We start from the raw sequence: 23,250 nt of genomic DNA, 5'->3' as shown, positions 1-23,250 counted from the left end.
TTACTATACCCAACTGCACCATCATTTTGATAGACTTTTGCTGCAAAATCTTTCGCTGAAAGGATTTTGTTTACTTGAAATATGGGTTTTTCGGCTATAACTGCTTCTTTTGGAGTTATAATTTGAATTACATCCATTATGTGGAGCGTATTATGACCGTCTAAAGAATGTACATTAAAATCAGCATTGACTAGCGCATATTGAATAATTGTTCCAGTTTCTGGTGGTAGAATATAAGGTGGACGATGAAGAACTTCTGCTGCCTCATACATCATAGTTTCTTTATACGATGTACAAAAAACCAAAAGAAGATTTGAATAAGGCGTTTTGATCCTAACCGTCGATGAACCGCCGAGACCCAATTGTAACCGTGATTTGAAAGACCTGGGCCGAACAACAATACTGTGGCTGACATTTGTACATATTAATTTCAAGTGTTCCAATTTACATAGTTTATTTTTCAAAATTATTTGCTCTAACAAATAAGTCAAAGATTCTGGAATATCCCTATTGATATCTTCGAACATCTGAGTAGATGGAGGATAATCATCAGTGTCAAACACTATCGACTGAATATCATCTTGAACGATTGCTGCAGCTGCTTCAAGTATTCGTAACCGCTCTTCCTTTTCATTTTACTTTTTATTCTCATACCAAGCTTTGCTGAGGACGTCATGCTTTTTGTCGATGAAGCAAATGAATGTTGAACTTCCTAATTCCTTAGTTATTTATAATGATTCTATTACCATACTTTAACTTGAGTTTTGACTTAATTGCTCTATTATCTATCGATGGTTCTTTGCAAATATGTATCTTTCAATTCTTGTATTAAAAATTGACAATCATCATGATTTTCAATAAATGCAAATATTTCTTCCATTGCTGTGTAACAATCACTGTAATACTTAGCCTCAGCAGCAACTAAGTCATATTCATACTGCATGCGGTCAATGACACTTCTTGCTAACTCATCAGAACGAGTCTGAGCTTCCTTCAAGATGGTTTTCTTGAAGTCAAGGGTTGAAACTTGAGACACTCTTCGTCGAAGATGCTGAGATTTTTTATTTCAACCGTTTTATATGCTTCATTGCCGCAATTCAAACAAAAAGACAATTCTTTACCTCGAGCTCTAGTACGAGGAGGACTAATCCCAGATGTGGTAGATTCCTTGCAAATAAAGCAAACTTCTGACATTTTTACAAAATTTTGTAACGGCAAGGTTAAAAAAGATAATATAATTCACAAACTAGTCTATTCACTACGAAAAACCATTAAAAACTAACTGCATTTACTAAAGCTATGTTCTTCGGTAAAAGCAGGTATACGGCCCGAAAAATGGAGAGTTACAGGCAGATGTTTCTCAAGGCCAACCGCCCAATAGAATTAGGGACGGACGATGGCTCGCTCAGGATTGTATATTATTGTACCTGTGCGAATGGAGCAAATAAAACTATGTTCTAATATTTTTTGTTCAAATAGTTAACCAATAATGCATACTGGCCACGTATGAGTGCATATTCATATTTTCTATGTGTAAAATAGCAATAACTCGGGAACAATGCACCGTAGAAGAAAAAGTGTTTTGTAGACAATTTTACGATCTACAAATTTTGTTTGAACCATTTTAGGTAGCTCTCATCGTTTCAGAGAAATACTCATAAAAACAACGCACAAGCGGGATCGAAGGGGACTTTTGACATGTTATTTGTATTGACGGATCTAAGACCTGCACAAAAATCCAGCCTTTTGGGAATTAATGCGAACTTGAGTCATAATTTAGCCTATTTTGACTGGACTGTAATTGAGAATGACAACACTACCATCACGATCAGTGCGTGCATAAATAAGGTAATCTTGGTTTTAAGAATGGAAAATAGGAAAAAGAATTAAAAATGTAACAAAACTAATTTGTACTTTATAAATACTAAATATTTATATACAGTATTTCAAATATAAAATAAAAATAGTTATTTTGCATTTTGTATTTGCACTTCAAATACAATATGTGTATTTCAAATAATTCACATCTCTGCATCTTACTAAAATATTATAAAAGCATTTTCTGTAATAGTTTCCGAATTTCTATAATACATATATCTCACAGATTCACTAATATTTTTGATAAAAAAATGCGCAATTGGAACTTTGGTCTACATGTTTGGTATCTGAGGGCTGTAATAGTTTTGGTTCGATTTGAAAAATTTTTGGCCATAAGGCGGCGCACTAATCCCGAAAAGTTATATCCCGATATATCAGTGCTTGATTTGCATGCTGGAAAGTAGAAGAATCAGATGGAATTCAAAATTGTGTTATATGGGAAGTAGGCGTGGTTGTAGACCGATTTTTTTGGTTTTCACGCAGGTATACAATGGTAATAATTTCTATCCTTCTTCTTCTTCTTTACTGGCGTAGACACCGCTTACGCGATTATAGCCGAGTCAACAACAGCGCGCCAATCGTTTCTTCTCTTCGCTACGTGGCGCCAATTGGATATTCCAAGCGAGGCCAGGTCCTTCTCCACTTGGTCCTTCCACCGGAGTGGAGGTCTTCCTCTTCCTCTGCTTCCCGCGGCGGGTACTGCGTCGAATATTTTCAGAGCTGGAGTGTTTTCATCCATCCGGACAACATGACCTAGCCAGCGTAGCCGCTGTCTTTTAATTCGCTGAACTATGTCGATGTCGTCGTATATCTCGTACAGCTCATCGTTCCATCGGATGCGGTATTCGCCGTGGCCAACGCGCAAAGGACCATAAATCTTCCGCAGAACTTTTCTCTCGAAAACTCGCAACGTCGACTCATCGGTTGTTGTCATCGTCCAAGCCTCTGCACCATATAGCAGGACGGGAATTATGAGCGACTTATAGAGTTTGGTTTTTGTTCGTCGAGAGAGGACTTTACTTTTCAATTGCCTACTCAGTCCGAAGTAGCACCTGTTGGCAAGAGTAATCCTGCGTTGGATTTCTAGGCTGACATTGTTGGTGGTGTTAATGCTGGTTCCTAAATAGACGAAATTATCTACAACTTCAAAGTTATGACTGTCAACAGTGACGTGAGTGCCAAGTCGCGAGTGCGACGACTGTTTGTTTGATGACAGGAGATATTTCGTCTTGCCCTCGTTCACTGCCAGACCCATTTGCGTTGCTTCCTTGTTCAGTCTGGAGAAAGCAGAACTAACGGCGCGGGTGTTGAGACCGATGATATCAATATCATCGGCATACGCCAGCAGCTGTACACTCTTATAAAAGATTGTACCTGCTCGGTTCAGTTCTGCAGCTCTAATAATTTTCTCCAGCAGCAGATTGAAAAAGTCGCACGATAGGGAGTCGCCTTGTCTGAAACCTCGTTTGGTATCGAACGGCTCGGAGAGGTCCTTCCCGATCCTGACGGAGCTTTTGGTCCCGCTCAACGTCAGTTTACACAGCCGTATTAGTTTTGCGGGGATACCAAATTCAGACATTGCGGCATAAAGGCAGCTCCTTTTCGTGCTATCGAAAGCAGCTTTGAAATCGACGAATAGGTGGTGAGTGTCGATTCTCCTTTCACGGGTCTTTTCCAAGATTTGGCGCATGGTGAATATCTGGTCGGTTGTTGATTTTCCAGGTCTGAAGCCACACTGATAAGGTCCAATCAGTTTGTTGACGGTGGGCTTTAATCTTTCACACAATACGCTCGATAGAACCTTGTACGCGATGTTGAGGAGGCTAATCCCACGGTAGTTGGCGCAGATTGTGGGGTCTCCTTTTTTATGGATTGGGCATAGCACACTTAAATTCCAATCGTTGGGCATGCTCTCATCCGACCATATTTTGCAAAGAAGCTGATGCATGCTCCTTATCAGTTCTTCGCCGCCGTGTTTGAATAGCTCGGCCGGCAATCCGTCTGCCCCTGCCGCTTTGTTGTTCTTCAGGCGGGCAACTGCTATTCGAACTTCGTCATGGTCGGGCAATGGAACGTCTGCTCTATCGTCATCGATTGGGGAATCGGGTTCGCCTTCTCCTGGTGCTATGTGTTCACTGCCATTCAGCAGGCTGGAGAAGTGTTCCCTCCATAATCTAAGTATGCTCTGGGCATCGGTGGCTAGATCACCTTTGGGGGTTCTACAGGAGTATGCTCCGGTCTTGAAACCTTCTGTAAGTCGCCGCATTTTTTCGTAGAATTTTCGAGCATTACCCCTGTCGGCCAGCTTATCAAGCTGCTCGTACTCACGCATTTCGGCCTCTTTCTTCTTCTGTCTGCAAATGCGTCTCGCTTCCCTCTTCAACTCTCGGTATCTATCCCATCCCGCACGTGTTGTGGTCGATCGTAACGTTGCGAGGTAGGCAGCCTGTTTTCTCTCCGCTGCGACACGGCACTCCTCATCGTACCAACTGTTCTTTTGCACTTTCCGAAAACCAATGGTTTCGGTTGCAGCTGTACGTAAGGAGTTTGAAATGCCGTCCCACAGTTCCCTTATACCGAGTTGTTGACGAGTGCTCTCAGAGAGCAGGAGTGCAAGCCGAGTAGAAAATCGTTCGGCTGTCTGTTGTGATTGCAGCTTCTCGACGTCGAACCTTCCTTGTGTTTGTTGGCGTGCGTTTTTTGCTGCACAGAGGCGGGTGCGAATCTTGGCTGCAACAAGATAGTGGTCCGAGTCGATGTTAGGACCTCGGAGCGCACGCACATCTAAAACACTGGAGACGTGTCTTCCGTCTATCACAACATGATCGATCTGGTTGGTGGTTTTTCGATCCGGAGACAGCCAGGTAGCTTGATGTATCTTCTTATGCTGGAATCTAGTACTACAGATAACCATATTTCGGGCCCCGGCGAAGTCGATCAGCCTCAACCCATTTGGGGATGTTTCCTCGTGGAGGCTGAATTTACCGACCGTAGTGCCAAAGATACCTTCTTTGCCCATCCTGGCGTTGAAGTCGCCAAGCACGATTTTGACATCGTGGCGGGGGCATCTCTCATAAGTGCGCTCCAAGCACTCATAAAAAGCATCTTTGGTCACATCGTCCTTCTCTTCCGTCGGGGCGTGGGCGCAAATCAGCGATATGTTGAAGAACCTCGCTTTGATGCGGATTGTGGCTAGACGTTCATTCTCCGGAGTGAATGATAGTACTCGGCGACGGAGTCTCTCTCCCACCACGAATCCAACACCAAACTTGCGCTCCTTTATATGGCCACTGTAGTAAATGTCACAAGGACCTACTCGTCTCTGTCCTTGTCCCGTCCATCGCATTTCTTGGACGGCGGTGATGTCAGCCTTTATCTTTACGAGGACATCTACCAGCTGGGCAGCGGCACCTTCCCAATTAAGGGACCGGACATTCCAGGTGCATGCCCTCAAATCATAGTCCTTATTTCGTTTGCCATGGTCGTCATCAAAAGGGGGGTCTCTCATCCGAGGCTGTGTTTGCTTTTTCATTGGGGGTGTTTTTTTACGTGGCGGGTCCCAAACCCAGCGCACAATCCTATGCAGGGGGATAATTTCTATCCAGACACCTTTAAAGTCATCCTAGGCCTAAAATTTACTGTCTTTAACATATTTATTTATTGATTTTTCGGCTTTAGGTATTTCTAAACGGAATTGTTGTATGGGGAGTGGGCGGGATTAGTATCTAATTTCATCCATTTTGACTATGTCGGTTGTGATACTTAAACGATTTTCCCTTAACTATATATGTATACATTAAACCTCTTAGATGGCAAGACAGGGCAATTTAAATTTTTTTCCCGCAGGTGTCTTTTACTACTGCGAACGCTTGAGCCAAATTTTAAACCTTGATTTAGTCTTTAGCTTTCTAGTTATGTTATCGCTTGCGCAGACGAACGGACAGATAGACAGTCATTCGGATTTAAAATCGTCTTATCATCCTGATCATTTATATATATAACCCTATATTTATCTCCATTATTTTTAGAAAATACAAACAATACGTAACACCATGTTGCAAGGGTATAACAAACAAACAAAGAAATCTAAACTAAACCACTATGGAAATCGGGTTAAAGATTTACTAAAATTTTTGTTAGTGATTTTTTAATATTTCGCGTATACAAAACAGTCACACGCATATCCGGTGTACTAGAGCTATTTGCGCTAAAGTGTTGACCTTGAGTATAGCCCTTAAAGATAAGATAAATAAATGAATGAGGATTGCACCGCGACCTAGGGTCTATTGTGCCCTCTACCTACTCACAGCGTCTCAGCCAGCCCCAGCAAATTGATGAATTCCAGTATACTGCTAGGTGCTAGTGAGGCGATGTGATCCCTATTTAGAAACATGGATCCAAGGGCCTTAGTCCTGCGCCTGCAGATTGCTGTGCAATCCAAAAGCAGGTGTTCCGGAGTACTGCCTCTATCCACCTGCGCGTTGTAGGTGCCACACTTCTTTTCTCCAGTGCCCTTGCCAGGCTCCCGTGGGATGTGTTGTCAAAGGCACCTTCGATGTCTAAGAGGGCACATAACGTCACTTCCCCCGCATCCAGCGAGCTTTGTATCTCCGAGGTAAGCTGGTACAGGGCAGTGTTCGTCGATCTGCCTGCCCTGTACGCATGCTGGTTAGCATGCAGGGGTGTAGTCACGAGAGCCTTCGATCTTATTTCCTTGTCTAAGATCTTTTCCATACTTTTCAATAGGAATGAGGTTAAACTGATCGGTCTAAAAGATTTAGCCAGCGAATAGTCTTTCCTTCCCACTTTCGGTATAAAGATCACCTTCGCTGTCCTCCAGAGTTCAGGGATGTACGCCAGCGCTAGGCTATCTCTCATCAGTTGAACAAGGTGTGGCAGCAGGATCTGCTCACCTTGTTGCAGGAGCGCCGGAAAGATGCCGTCTGCGCCCGGAGACTTGAATTTGGCGAACGAGGCCGTGGCCCACCTGACTGAGTCCGCAGTAAACAGTTTCCTTGCAAGCACCCAGTCCAGGCGAGACGGCTTGTGCTCTACGACAGGTGGGCACTGGTCCACCTCAACAGTCTCCGGAAAATGCGCGCGTAGGAATAACGTAGCCCTCTCCTCCGCACTTGTTGTATAAGTGCCATCTCCTCTTTGAATCGCTAGTTCAGTGTTCGTCTTACCCTTGGCCAACGCTTTGTGCAGTCTAGCTGCTTCTGGCGCTGAGGAGACGTTCTCACAGAAACTTCTGAAATTCTCTTGTTTTGCAGACCTAATCTCCTTATTATAGGCAGTTAGGCTGCGTTTGTACTCCTCCCAGTCCCCAGTGGCAATCTGAGAGTTTTTTGGACCACCACGTGCAGTTGCGCCCCTTGGTGATCGTCTTTAGGGGGCAGCTGCAGTGGTACGCGTTTGTGATAGCCTGGTTCAGCGCAGATATCTTGCACTCTAATCCCAGGGCCGATATTCCTCTGCCCGACTTCCTGTCCCTTAACAGGTTTCGCTCTAATGTATCCCGATAGACAGCCCAGTTAGTGTTTTTGGGGATACGTTTGGGGGGAATTGTCATGACCTCCACCCCTAGCACGAACCTCAAGATCTTGTGGTCCGACAGTGAGGGTTCCGACGACACCCTCCACTGCGAGACCACCCCCGACATGAGCTCGTTACTCAGGGTAATGTCCAATACTTCCCTCCTATTGCTTGTGACAAATGTGGGTTCGCACCCAACATTTTCAATACTTAAATTATTACTAATGATAAATTCTAGGAGAGACTCACCTCGTGCATTACAGTCGGTACTTCCCCATTCTGTGTGGTGCGCATTCGCGTCACACCCCAAGACCAGGGGTAACTTGTTCCTCCTGAAATAGTCCACCAGGCCCTGCACCGCTTCAGGGGGCGCAGTAGAAGTGTCTCCTGGCAGATAGGCCGTTGCCAAAATGAAGTCTGCTCCCTCCTCATCTCTGACTTGCACTGCAACTAGGTCCTGGGTTAGGAATTCTGAAATACATAAAACGTCAATATTTCTTCTAATTGCAATACAGGCTCGGGGTCTCTCACTGGAAAGATCCCAGATTGCCTTGTTGTTGTCCACATTGAGGCCTCTGACTTCTCCTCTGTGGACCCATGGCTCCTGTACTAACAGGATGCCCAGGTTATCCGCCGAGAACCTGCTCGCGATTACAGCGGATGCTGTCGCCGCGTGGTGCAGGTTCACCTGGGCTACTCCCATGCCTGCGATCACTATAAGATCGGTTCAGTGAGGAGCTGGTCCTCATCTGCACCGTCCCCCGCAGTACCAGTAATATCCTCAAGTCCCTCCAGGAGCTCCTGCGTAGAGGGTAGCACTCCCTCCTCCGCGGTCGGCTTTACTGCTGGGACTTCCGCTGTGTTTATCGCAGTTACATCCTGCTCGGCTGACGTGATGCTGGGACGAGAAGTCTCCTCGTCCACCTGCATCTTCGGTTGTCTTCGGTTTGTAGGACCTCAAGACTACCGTGCTGAAACGGTAGCTCAGACGGAAGCCCTCCTTCCGGATAGGACTCGTCATCTACGAACAAGTTCAACCTCCGTCCGGAGCCCTCCGCTTTGCTATCGACTACTCGCCAGGCGGAGTATAGCCCTTAGTGCAAGCAATTGCCAATCCTCACACGTTAGTCTGAATAACCAAATACAGAAACATTTTTGACAAAAGCATGAAGAAAATTAATTTTGAGAGACCTGTATCTATTTCGTTGTTAATTTATAAAAGCTATCCCTTTTCTCAAATATTACTAATATATAGCTATGTATTTTTAACTGATTTATTATTGCTCATTTCAGATGTACTGATGGCATTCTCTTTGTAGTTGATTCAGTTGATGTTGAGCGTATGGAGGAAGCTAAAATGGAACTTATGAGAACCGCAAAGTGCCCTGACAATCAAGTAAAGTTTAATATAACTTTGAATAGAAAAGCTCCTAATTATTATATTTAGGGTGTTCCTGTTCTGATATTAGCTAACAAACAAGATTTACCTGGTGCTCGTAATCCTAAGGAATTAGAAAAATTATTAGGACTTCATGAACTATTATATCCAGCTATTTATACGCAAAATATAAGACCGAGCTCATCATCTACTGGTAGCATTGTGTGTAGCAGCAGTACAATTAGTATGAATACGTTTGGTAAAACAATGACTCCCATATCGCAGCACAACATTAAAATGTTTAGTAACAGTGGTGGAAACAGTAACCAACTCTGTGAATCGTCATCAGTTGGAGAAATAAGAACTGAACAAGAATCCGAAATTAGCGATAGAATTAGTAATACTAGTAATATATACACATCATTTTTGTCGACAGCTCGCGACAAACATTTGTTGTCATGTGGATCCTCACAACCTTCAGTAGTGACAACTCCGACTGCGACAGCTGTTAATGCACTATTCCAGCAAAAAACAATGACTAAATCAATCAGCTATTCAGAACCATCACACCAATTTAAAGGTTGGTATATCCAACCAGCCTGTGCCATAACTGGAGAAGGTTTACAAGAAGGTTTTGAAGTTCTTTATGAAATGATTTTGAAACGGAGGAAACTCAATAAAATGTTTAAGAAAAAACGGTAATAACTTTGTAAAAATTTTCTTACGATATTTGTTGCAGCTTAGGTTTTCTAAAATTCTATTACATATTCGGAATTTTGAAAAGCCGCAGGGTATACATATGTGCATACTGAGAAATCTTGTGCTATATTCTATACCTAAACATATGTAAAATTGTATATTGAATGCTTTCAATGGCGCCTTCAATCTTGTCTACAGTGTTGTAATTATAGTTCACTAGAATATTTTTGATTAAGTAGCAAATATAATTATACGTAAAATAACTTTTGTATAAATAACAAATGATATATTTGTTGAATTAAATACTTATAATAAGAATATGAACAGTTTTGGAATTGTAAATACAGACTTAAATAAAACATTTTAAATCAATTTTGAAATATTTTCTGTGCATATAATATTACTTAGAATCGAAATGAAACTGTACACAAACAAATTTTGGTTGATGGAAGTTGAATATGAAATATCTGGCACAAAGACTGGGAAATACGAGTTAGGTCAAATCAAAATCATAAAGGGAGTAACGAAACGGTACTACACTTCCTCTATGGGTGTCTTGCTCTATGACAAACCACACATCAAAATCTTGAAATCCATTAGGTACTAATGTCTGAATGTCTAATCTACAAAAAGAGATAAGTAGTTTCATTGAGGGCATGAAATAGTTTCAGCAGTACTATGAATCGTGATATCAGGAAGGACTCACGATAGTGTATCAAATGGCGCATAATTGATTTCGAAGGGGGCGCACTCCAACCTTCCTTTCACCAAAATCCTTTATTTTAGTTAGTGTTAATAGTTCGAATTAGAACTTATGGCGGAAGCTACTTGATTCATATAGACGGAGAGGTACTTCTGGCGTATTTGTTTAGTGAGTTATCACAGTTCTAGTAGTTTTAAAAATATTGTTTTATTGAAATTGGCAGTGATTATAATCCGATTTCACCCAGTTTAAAACTGTCGACAGAGGCGTTAAAAAGAATTTTAAAGTAATAGAATTTATTGCATTTTTGTGAGTCAATACAATGAGTAAATGTACCGAATGAACAAAAAAAAAACAGTAAAATTGCAGAATCACCACTATCAATTGTGGAGACATGTGTAGATGTTCACGCAAATGAGGGAAGTTCTCTGAGCGCCATTCACTTCGGAGTGGCAAAAACGATTCTTTAACATATAGTCCAAGTAGAACACCTCCAATGAAAGGATTAAAACAGCCTCGGATGAGAGACCCTCTTTTTTCAGGTTTGCACCTGAAATGTCTGGTCCTTTAAATAGAAAGGTGACGCTGCCCAGCTGGTTGATGTCCTCGTAATAGTAAAAGTTGACATCACTGCCGCTGAAGAAATTCCATGGACGGGATAAGGACTAAGACGAGTAGGTTCTTGTGGCATTTACTACTGTGGCCATATGAAGAAGCGCAAAATCTGTGTAAAACTCGTGGTGGAAGAAAGACTTCTTGGGCGAGTCCTGGTGGATGAACGTCTAGCCACAATCTGCATCAAATATCTCTGATTTGCGCCCACGGAAGAGAAGGACGATGTGTACAAAGATGTCTTCTTTGAACGCTTGGAGTGCATCTATGTGAGCTTCGTTCCCCACGATGTCAAAATCGTACTTGACGACTTCAACGCCAGGGTGGACAAAGAAGGTGCCTTTAGCACAACGGTCGGTAAATTCAGCCTCCATGATGAAACGTCCCCAAATGAGTTGAGGCTGATCGACTTCGGCGGGTCCGAAATATGGTTATCCGTAGTACTGGATTCTAGCAGAGGAAAATTCATCAACCGTCTCCGGATCGAAAAGCCACCAACCAAATTAATCAAGTTATGATAGGAGAAAGACACGTCTCCAGTGTTTTAGAAGTGCGTACGCTCCAAGGTCCTAGAATTGACTTGGACCACTATCTTGTTGTACCGAAGCTACACACCCGCTTCTGTGCAGCAAAAGACCCACGTCAACAAACACAAGACAGGTGCGACATCCAGAAGTTGCAATCACAAGCGTTTCAAGCCTCAAACGTACAGCTGCAACCGAAACGTAAAAGACCCAAGAACAGCTGGTACGACGAGGTACCGCAGTGGAGAGAAAACACCGCCGACCATTTACGGGTTTGTATGGATATCGAAAGTTGAAGAGGAAAGTGAGTCAAATTTGCAGTCACAAATGAGAGAGAGCGAAATGCGTGAGTATGAAAAGATTGAAAAGCTCGAAAATTTTCCGAAAAGATGCAGGGACTTAGAGAAGGTTTCAAGACTGGAGCATGCTCTTATAGAGCCCCAGAGGTGGTCTAGTTATGCCCAGAGTATAATGAAATTATGGAGGGAAGACTTCTTCCTCTTGCTGAATGGCAGTGAAAGCATAACAGAAGGAGATGGTGAACGCGATTCCCCAATGAATGACGATGGAGCGGACGTTCCACTGTCCGACCATGGCAAAGTTCGAGTAACAATTACACGCCTTAAGAACAACAAGCGGCAGTTGACCCATAGATCAGCCAAGCTATCCAAATACAGCGGCGAAGAACTGATAGGGAGCATGCACCAGCTAATTTGTAGAAAAATGTTGAGCAATACCAAAAACTTCGTCAGAATCGGGAAGGGCATTTCTGAGCAGTTCGATACTAAACGAGGTTTTAAAGAAGGCAACTCCCTATCGTGCGACTTCTTCAATCAACTCCTGGTGAAAATAATTCCAGTTGCATAGCTAAACAGAGAGCGTACAAACTTTTATAAGAGTGTACAGCTGCTGGCGTATGCTGATGATATTGATATCTTCTTCTTCTTTACTGGCGTAGACACCGCTTACGCGATTATAGCCGAATCAACAACAGCGCGCCAATCGTTTCTTCTCTTCGCTACGTGGCGCCAATTGGATATTCCAAGCGAGGCCAGGTCCTTCTCCTTCCACCGGAGTGGAGGTCTTCCTCTTCCTCTGCTTCCCGCGGCGGGTACTGCGTCGAATACTTTCAGAGCTGGAGTGTTTTCATCCATCCGGACAACATGACCTAGCCAGCGTAGCCGCTGTCTTTTAATTCGCTGAACTATGTCGATGTCGTCATATATCTCGTACAGCTCATCGTTCCATCGGATGCGATATTCGCCGTGGCCAACGCGCAAAGGACCATAAATCTTCTGCAGAACTTTTCTCTCGAAAACTCGCAACGTCGACTCATCGGTTGTTGTCATCGTCCAAGCCTCTGCACCATATAGCAGGACGGGAATTATGAGCGACTTATTGAGTTTGGTTTTTGTTCGTCGAGAGAGGACTTTACTTTTCAATTGCCTACTCAGTCCGAAGTAGCACCTGTTGGCAAGAGTAATCCTGCGTTGGATTTCTAGGCTGACATTGTTGGTGGTGTTAATGCTGATTCCTAAATAGACGAAATTATCTACAACTTCAAAGTTATGACTGTCAACAGTGACGTGAGTGCCAAGTCGCGAGTGCGACGACTGTTGGTTTGATGACAGGAGATATTTCGTCTTGCCCTCGTTCACTGCCGGACCCATTTGCGTTGCTTCCTTGTTCAGTCTGGAGAAAGCAGAACTAACGGCGCGGGTGTTGAGACCGATGATATCAATATCATCGGCATACGCCAGCAGCTGTACACTCTTATAAAAGATTGTACCTGCTCGATTCAGTTCTGCAGCTCTTATAATTTTCTCCAGCAGCAGATTGAAAAAGTCGCACGATAGGGAGTCGCCTTGTCTGAAACCTCGTTTGGTATCGAACGGCTCGGAGAGGTCCTTCCCGATCCTGACGGAGCTTTTCGTGTTGCTCAACGTCAGCTTACACAGCCGTATTAGTTTTGCGGGGATACCAAATTCAGACATCGCGGCATAAAGGCAGCTCCTTTTCGTGCTGTCGAAAGCAGCTTTGAAATCGACGAATAGGTGGTGAGTGTCGATTCTCCTTTCACGGGTCTTTTGCAAGATTTGGCGCATGGTGAATATCTGGTCGGTTGTTGATTTACCAGGTCTGAAGCCACACTGATAAGGTCCAATCAGTTTGTTGACGGTGGGCTTTAATCTTTCACACAATACGCTCGATAGAACCTTGTACGCGATGTTGAGGAGGCTAATCCCACGGTAGTTGGCGCAGATTGTGGGGTCTCCTTTTTTATGGATTGGGCATAGCACACTTAAATTCCAATCGTTGGGCATGCTCTCATCCGACCATATTTTGCAAAGAAGCTGATGCATGCTCCTTATCAGTTCTTCGCCGCCGTGTTTGAATAGCTCGGCCGGCAATCCGTCGGCCTCTGCCGCTTTGTTGTTATTCAGGCGGGCAACTGCTATTCGAACTTTGTCATGGCCGGGCAATGGAACGCCTGCTCCATCGTCATCGATTGGGGAATCGGGTTCGCCTTCTCCTGGTGCTATGTGTTCACTGCCATTCAGCAGGCTGGAGAAGTGTTCCCTCCATAATCTAAGTATGCTCTGGGCATCGGTGGCTAGATCACCTTTGGGGGTTCTACAGGAGTATGCTCCGGTCTTGAAACCTTCTGTAAGTCGCCGCATTTTTTCGTAGAATTTTCGAGCATTACCCCTGTCGGCCAGCTTTTCAAGCTGTTCGTACTCACGCATTTCGGCCTCTTTCTTCTTCTGTCTGCAAATGCGTCTCGCTTCCCTCTTCAACTCTCGGTATCTATCCCATCCCGCACGTGTTGTGGTCGATCGTAACGTTGCGAGGTAGGCAGCCTGTTTTCTCTCCGCTGCGACACGGCACTCCTCGTCGTACCAGCTGTTCTTTTGCACTTTCCGAAAACCAATGGTTTCGGTTGCAGCTGTACGTAAGGAGTTTGAAATGCCGTCCCACAGTTCCCTTATACCGAGTTGTTGACGAGTGCTCTCAGAAAGCAGGAGTGCAAGCCGAGTAGAAAATCGTTCGGCTGTCTGTTGTGATTGCAGCTTCTCGACGTCGGACCTTCCTTGTGTTTGTTTGCGTGCGTTTTTTGCTGCACAGAGGCGGGTGCGAATCTTGGCTGCAACAAGATAGTGGTCCGAGTCGATGTTAGGACCTCGGAGCGCACGCACATCTAAAACACTGGAGACGTGTCTTCCGTCTATCACATCATGATCGATCTGGTTGGTGGTTTTTCGATCCGGAGACAGCCAGGTAGCTTGATGTAACTTCTTATGCTGGAATCTAGTACTACAGATAACCATATTTCGGGCCCCGGCGAAGTCGATCAGCCTCAACCCATTTGGGGATGTTTCCTCGTGGAGGCTGAATTTACCGACCGTAGTGCCAAAGATACCTTCTTTGCCCACCCTGGCGTTGAAGTCGCCAAGCACGATTTTGACATCGTGGCGGGGGCATCTCTCATAAGTGCGCTCCAAGCACTCATAAAAAGCATCTTTGGTCACATCGTCCTTCTCTTCCGTCGGGGCGTGGGCGCAAATCAGCGATATGTTGAAGAACCTTGCTTTGATGCGGATTGTGGCTAGACGTTCATCTATTGATATCATTGGCCTTAACAACCGCACCGTTAGTTCTGCTTTCTCCAGAATGGATAGGGAAGCAAAGAAAATGGATCTGGTAGTGAACGAGGGCAAGACGAAATATTAGTCGTTGTTCTTCCGACTAGGCTCTCACGTCACTGTTGATAGTCATAGGGCTTTTCGGTAGTGCAAACTGCTCAGTATGATTAACCCTTATGTGAGCACCCGGGTATACGGGTGTCCACCACCACACCTTTATGCTAGTAATTCGGTGAATTAAAGCTATTTCAGTACTCAAGATTGAAAAAAAAATTATAGGAAGTTGCAAAATATGTTTGAAATTAGGTAACTCGCGGGGAGCACCCGGGTACCCGGGTACCCACTATATGAAAAACAGTGCAATTATCTGTAAATGATATTCAATACTGATAAATGTTTCAACTAGAAAACTAGGGATAATAAATAAATAATTACATGAATTGGCAACATAAATTTATTGAATCTTCATTAATTATTCAGCACAATCAGGACATATAATTTTTTATATAGAGTGTTCGTCTTTTTGCAATTGGTACAGCTGACAATCAAAAGCGAAGAAAAACTCGAATTCTTCGCTTTTTGGTTGTCAGTTGGTAGTAAACGTGACAAGAACCAGTGACTTCATTCCTACCAGAGCTGTCGCGAGATTCAATTTATTGTTCTGCAACAGTGACAGGGGTGAGCGAAAATCCGAGCACGCTAAGCAGAAAGGTCTCCAATATCGAAGACATTGAAAAACATTGCAAGAGGCAATCTCTGAGTACGTCTATGAGTGGTGTATCAGCTCACCATTTGATTCATTGTGTCAACGCCAGTCTTATATTTATTATAATGAGTAATCATATGAGGTTTTTTTTACAATTTTCATGAAAGCAAGTGTTTAGCAAGAGGCAAAGTCGTAAAATAATTGTCCATTGTCATATTTCTCTCTCCTTGATTTTTTCTCGAACATATGCGTTTTCAGCATCGCAAATCCACCAAATTTGTATGCCGAATTTAGCGGGTTTCGAAGGAATGTATTGTGTGAATTTTGTGTGCCCACAATAAGGATAAAGCTGCTCATCGATTGTGAAATAAACTTTACCCAAATTTGCATTGAACATTGTCCATAAATCACGAATAGGAGCAGCTTTTTAATTTTCTGTACGTGGTTGACGTGTGTTGGCATCTTTAAAATTAATATAACGCAAAAGAGGTCGAAATCTGTTGAAATCTATCTCAGCACGATAAACAAGATACGAGTTACTCTTCCATGTATTGATGGTGTGATCCGTATTCGAATTATTGGCGCCAGAGCAAATCAGAATTCCAATGAACGCATACATTTCTGGCACAGTTACCGAACGCCACGCTCTATTTGCATTAGGATTTTGCGCATTATGATCTTTATGGACCTTAGAGCTTTATGGTTAGTATAGCGAACAATAAAATCAACCATTCCAACCGAGATTATAGTCTTAAATGCATCTTCTATAGACAATGTTTCTGTAGATCTAGCAGCGCCACTGTCGCAAATATTATTTGTCGAATTTCAGGTAGCTTCTTACATCAGACAGTTTTGTCTTTCGCAACGTGTTCATCACCATTTTTTATCTGCTTCTTCCCCTCTCGTCGATACACCTGCGGCTGTGTCGTTCACTTCACTCTCTTCTGACTCACTCCTCCCCTGCCCTTTTGGACGTCTCACTTGCAGTTGCACCATACGTTGCAGGAATGTTCGCTTTGCCAGAGAGTGGAAGCCAATTTTTATCTTCACTATCATCTTCATTTTCTGAGCTCTTATATTCTTCTCCGAGTAAATTATCCAGATATTCCTTCTTTTTAAAAGGAGTCTAAATTAGCTACCAATAAACACGATCTCATGAAACCGCTCTACACTCATCGACGCAGTCGACTTTCCGTGCTTTACACAACATTCCTCATCAACTGTTCACTTCTCTTTGATTCACAATTGCCAAGCTGCGTCACTGTGTACTCCGAAGTCACTGAAATGAGCCCATTCTTCGATACTACCACAACTACAAACATTTCGAACACGTGTCGACGTGTAAAAGTGAAAACTGAAGATGTCACATATTAAATTGTTTTTGCAGAATTTCGTTCACTTCCAAACTGCGAAAGTATTTTATTATAGTGGTGGGTACCCGGGTACCCTGGGTGCTCATTAACGTGGCTAAAACTGGGTGCTCACATAAGGGGTAATGCAACCTGGTAGAAAAAAGATAATCTGTCATCTTCAGCAAAATCAAAAGCTCAGTATATACAGTAATAAACCTTTGCTTTGTTTACATACATACACTCAACGCTAGAAAATCTTAGGGTAGGTGGCGCTGAAAGCGCGTAGTTCTAGTTTTATTCGTCGTATCGGGTCATGCTATACCTTTCTGGAAAGCTCATTTCACGCGCTAACACGTGTTTGATTGATTGTCGTTTCTTTTAAGTCGTTTGTGAGTTATAGCGTCGTAAACATGGAGCAAAATAAAGAGAAAATACGGCATATTTTACAGTACTACTACGATAAAGGCAAAAATGCATCTCAAACCGCCAATAAAATTTGTGCAGTTTATGGACCCGATACAGTTTCCATTTCCACCGCACAACGATGGTTTCAACGTTTTCGTTCTGGTGTAGAGGTGGTCGAAGATCCGCCACGCTCCGGAAGGCCTGTCGTCGAAAATTGCGATAAAATCGCTGAATTGGTCGAAAGAGACCAGCATAGTAGACATCAAACCGTTATAAACCATTTGAAGAAGCTTGGAGTCACTAAGAAGCTCGATGTATGGGTGCCACACAAATTGATTCAATAAAAATACCGCAAGACTTTTTTGACAACCCAATATTAAATAATGCAAGTGTTTACGTTATTTAAGTGATTATATTGAATTACTTTGAATATCTGTTCAATTTTATTGGAATATTACTTGTTGGTTAATGTCAAATCAGTTTTTTTTTTATTTGTACAATTTTTAAACACGCTTCAAGTATTTCTAAATTTTTGCATGCAGTAGGATACAATCCTGGGTGGTAATTTGTCGTTTGACGTATGTATACAAATTGACAATTCGTTAGCCGTTATAGGAAAACATCAATTGGAAATTGAGTTTAAACAGAAAGATGTGTTGAAGTTTTTAATAATACATATTAGTGTTATTAATAAGTTTATATTGTTTATGTTGTGTATAAGTGTTGTTGCTGAAATAAAGCAAGATTAAGGTAAGGTGTATAAATATATTAGAAATATGTCGAATTTTTTAATAAGTTTGTGTTTACAGAAGAATGCCGAAATCTTGTGTTTGCGGATGTGCGGCAGCTGAATCGTTCTATAAATTCCCATCGGAACGAGAATTAGCCAGGTATGGCTAATAATATAGACAATTGTGTTTGCCCTTGAGATGACAAATGATCCTAAACTAACAATAGACAAGAAACAATTATGTTTGCCCTGAAGATCGCAAATGATCTTAAACTAACAATAGACAATTGTGTTTGCCCTTGAAAACACTTATGCTTAAGATATGTGTACATACTGTCGGTATGTACAGTAGATTAGTGTTAAGATGTGTGTATGCACTCAGTATGTGGTGCATACATAAATTAGGATAAGGAATGCTATAAATAAAGGAGCTCTGGGCAACCAGAGCTGAGTTCTATTTAACAACCGAAACCCTACGCGTCTTACTTTACAATTACCATTTCATTCTTATTACCTCAAAAAGTTTACAATGAATCCACCATCCTCTACACCGCAAGATGAAGCAACTACAATGAGTCATATACCCAAGCATGATGTTACTGTTTTTGGTGTGTCTACTGAGTTGACTGATCTTAATTTACCAACCCATCTGGATATCTTGAGATATTATTTTTACTTAAGCGAACGTGCTAAATCAGCACAAAAAAAATTTTCCCATAAATCATTCACTATTCAAGTACAAGATAAGTTGATTGGAATTTGGGAAAAACTTGTTATAGAAATAATGCTGAAACAAGTAAGGAAGGGCTAAGTTCGGGTGTCACCGAACATTTTATACTCTCGCATGATAAAGTGATAATCGAAATTTCATTATCCGTCATTTATATATTTTTTATTTTGTTGTAAAATTAATTAGAATTAAATTCTGAGAGATTTACCGATATTTTCGGTGAAAAATTAGGTTAGGCACTGAGTTCTTCGTGTTCGATATCAGGGACCTTGAAAAGTTATAGTCCGATCACGACAATTTTTCCACAAGGGATACCTCAGCTCAAATACCGTATTTGTGTGAAGTTTTATTTCGATATCATCATTGGTTCCTAATGTATATATTACACAGAGAAGGCATCAGATGGGATTCAAAATAGCGTTATATTGGAAGAAGGCGTGGTTGTGAATCGATTTCACCCATATTTCATACATGTCATCAAGGTGTTAAGAAAATATTATATACCGAATTTCAAATCGGTCGAGTAGTTCCCTAGATATGGTTTTTGGTCCATAAGTTGGCGACGCCACGCCCATTTTCAACTTAAAAGAAAAGCCTGGGTGCAGCTTCCTTCTGCCATTCCTTCCGTAAAATTTGGTGTTTCTGTCGTTTTTTGTTAGTCGGTTAACGACCTTTAGTGATTTTCAATATAAAATTTGTATGGGAGGTGGGCGTGGTTATTATCCGATTTGTTCCATTTTTGAAATGTATATGGAAATGCATGAAGAAAACTACTCTATAGAGTTTGGTTGACATAGCTATAGTAGTTTCCGAGATATGAACAAAAAACTTAGTAGGGGGCGGGGCCACGCCCACTTTTCCAAAAAAATTACGTCCAAATATACCCCTCCCTAAGCGATCCTTTGTGCCAAATTTCACTTTAATATCTTTATTTATAGCTTAGTTATGACACTTTATAGGTTTTCGGTTTCCGCCATTTTGTGGGCGTGGCAGTGGGCCGATTTTGCCCATCTTCGAACATAACCTTCTTATGGAGCCAAGAAATACGTGCACCAAGTTTCATCATGATATCTCAATTTTTACTCAAGTTACAGCTTGCACGGACGGACGGACGGACAGACAGACATCCGGATTTCAACTCTACTCATCACCCTGATCACTTTGGTATATAACGGGTGATTTTTTTGAGGTTAGGATTTTCATGCATTAGTATTTGACAGATCACGTGGGATTTCAGACATGGTGTCAAAGAGAAAGATGCTCAGTATGCTTTGACATTTCATCATGAATAGACTTACTAACGAGCAACGCTTGCAAATCATTGAATTTTATTACCAAAATCAGTGTTCGGTTCGAAATGTGTTTATCGACAAATTTTGTTCAGCGATGAGGCTCATTTCTGGTTGAATGGCTACGTAAATAAGCAAAATTGCCGTATTTGGGGTGAAGAGCAACCAGAAGCCGTTCAAGAACTGCCCATGCATCCCGAAAAATGCACTGTTTGGTGTGGTTTGTACGCTGGTGGAATCATTGGACCGTATTTTTTCAAAGATGCTGTTGGACGCAACGTTACGGTGAATGGCGATCGCTATCGTTCGATGCTAACAAACTTTTTGTTGCCAAAAATGGAAGAACTGAACTTGGTTGACATGTGGTTTCAACAAGATGGCGCTACATGCCACACAGCTCGCGATTCTATGGCCATTTTGAGGGAAAACTTCGGACAACAATTCATCTCAAGAAATGGACCCGTAAGTTGGCCACCAAGATCATGCGATTTAACGCCTTTAGACTATTTTTTGTGGGGCTACGTCAAGTCTAAAGTCTACAGAAATAAGCCAGCAACTATTCCAGCTTTGGAAGACAACATTTCCGAAGAAATTCGGGCTATTCCGGCCGAAATGCTCGAAAAAGTTGCCCAAAATTGGACTTTCCGAATGGACCACCTAAGACGCAGCCGCGGTCAACATTTAAATGAAATTATCTTCAAAAAGTAAATGTCATGAACCAATCTAACGTTTCAAATAAAGAACCGATGAGATTTTGCAAATTTTATGCGTTTTTTTTTTAAAAAAGTTATCAAGCTCTTAAAAAATCACCCTTTATAACCCTATATCTGACCCTTTTAGTTTTAGGACTTACAAACAACCGTTATGTGAACAAAACTATATTACTCTCCTTAGTAACTTTGTTGCGAAAGTATATACAAGTGTTTGTAATAAATTGAATAAATTGCTTGACAAGTATCAAGAGCAAATCAAGAGAAGAAACAACACCCAACAATTTACAGAGTATGTAAAATCTCTGGAAACAATTTTTTACATTGGAACATGTAAATGCGATTTGAAGGCAGCTCCATGTGCATGCGGCTGGGTTCCCGAACGCCTCAAAGAGTTCATGCACCATCAACATAATCAGAGAAGACTAACAATGAATACATTTATGATGGAAACTGAAGAGCAAGGAGCAACGTCTATGTCATCAATGCCAACATACCAAGATCCCGATGATTCAACATACGCACCGGCACCGGTTCAAGAAGATATGGATAGAAACAAGTTCACAATACACAGAGAGATACGATTGTTTTAACTTTGCCTTGGTATGTGACAGATTTGGTGTGCCTGATGGAGTAGCATCAGCATTGGGAACCGCTCTTTTGCAAGATTTTAAAATTAACTCTTTCAGCCCCAAAGGACTTTTTAAACGATGTCAAACATATATAGAAGTTGCTTATAAGCAACTTTGGGGCTAAAAGGGTTAATCATGACCATGAAGTTGATCGATAAGATGTGTATTTTAAAGAAGTTTTTGTGTATTTGACTTTTTAAACGATGTCAAACATATATAGAAGTTGCTTATAAGCAACTTCGGGGCTGATCTAAGACCTGCACAAAAATCCAGCTTTTTGGGAATTAATGCGAACTTGAGTCATAAGTTAGCCTATTTTGACTGGACTGTAATTGAGAATGACAACACTACCATCACGATTAGTGCGTGCATAAATAAGGTAATCTTGGTTTTAAGAATGGAAAATAGGAAAAAGAATTAAAAATGTAACAAAACTAATTTGTACTTTATAAACACTAAATATTTATATACAGTATTTCAAATATAAAATAAAAATAGTTATTTTGCATTTTGTATTTGCACTTCAAATACAATATGTGTATTTCAAATAATTCACATCTCTGCATCTTACTATAATATTATAAAAGCATTTTCTGTAATAGTTTCCGAATTTCTATAATACATATATCTCACAGATTGACTAATATTTTTGATAAAAAAATGCGCAATTGGAACTTTGGTCTACATGTTTGGTATCTGAGGGCTGTAATAGTTTTGGTTCGATTTGAAAAATTTTTGGCCATAAGGTGGCGCACTAATCCCGAAAAGTTATATCCCGATATATCAGTGCTTGATTTGCATCCTGGAAAGTAGAAGAATCAGATGGAATTCAAAATTGTGTTATATGGGAAGTAGGCGTGGTTGTAGACCGATTTTTTTGGTTTTCACGCAGGTATACAATGGTAATAATTTCTATCCAGACACCTTTAAAGTCATCCTAGGCCTAAAATTTACTGTCTTTGACATATTTATTTATTGATTTTTCGGCTTTAGGTATTTCTAAACGGAATTGTTGTATGGGGAGTGGGCGGGATTAGTATCTAATTTCATCCATTTTGACTATGTCGGTTGTGATACTTAAAAGATTCTCCCTTAACTATATATGTATACATTAAACCTCTTAGATGGCAAGACAGGGCAATTTAAATTTTTTTCCCGCAGGTGTCTTTTACTACTGCGAACGCTTGAGCCAAATTTTAAACCTTGATTTAGTCTTTAGCTTTTTAGTTATGTTATCGCTTGCGCAGACGAACGGACAGATAGACAGTCATTCGGATTTAAAATCGTCTTATCATCCTGATCATTTATATATATAACCCTATATTTATCTCCATTATTTTTAGAAGATACAAACAATACGTAGCACCATGTTGCAAGGGTATAACAAACAAACAAAGAAATCTAAACTAAAACACTATGGAAATCGGGTTAGAGATTTACTAAAATTTTTATTAGCGATTTTTTAATATTTCGCGTATCCAAAACAGTCACACGCATATCCGGTATACTAGAGCTATTTGTGCTAAAGTGCTGACCTTGAGTATAGCCCTTAGTGCAAGCAATTGCCAATCCTCACACGTTAGTCTGAATAACCAAATACAGAAACATTTTTGACAAAAGCATGAAGAAAATTAATTTTGAGAGACCTGTATCTATTTCGTTGTTAATTTATAAAAGCTATCCCTTTTCTCAAATATTACTAATATATAGCTATGTATTTTTA

General features: G+C 41.4%; 1 protein-coding gene across 26 annotated transcripts in view; it reads left to right on the top strand.

The window, feature by feature from the left end:
- LOC105227111 (ADP-ribosylation factor-like protein 4A) overlaps positions 1-23,250 on the top strand; it is a 566,667-nt gene that overhangs the window by 384,236 nt on the left and 159,181 nt on the right. For 20 of the 26 annotated variants that reach the window (XR_007423153.1, XR_007423151.1, XR_007423141.1 and 17 more), the window contains one exon: positions 8,707-8,809. Coding sequence is in view for 5 of the 26 variants with exons in the window: in XM_049459664.1 (XP_049315621.1) it covers positions 8,707-8,809 (103 nt within the window). In the remaining 21 variants the exon portion in view is untranslated. Of the gene's footprint in view, positions 1-8,706; positions 8,810-8,860; positions 9,490-23,250 lie in introns of those variants that run through there. The other 6 variants (XM_049459663.1, XM_049459662.1, XM_049459660.1 and 3 more) reach the window with 3 other exon arrangements.

The sequence above is a fragment of the Bactrocera dorsalis genome, chromosome 6 (genome assembly GCF_023373825.1).
Source record: "Bactrocera dorsalis isolate Fly_Bdor chromosome 6, ASM2337382v1, whole genome shotgun sequence".
NCBI classification, from domain to species: Eukaryota; Metazoa; Arthropoda; class Insecta; order Diptera; family Tephritidae; genus Bactrocera; species Bactrocera dorsalis.
The sequence above is the reverse complement of the archived record's forward strand: the minus strand, read 5'-3'. Positions and strand labels throughout refer to the sequence as shown.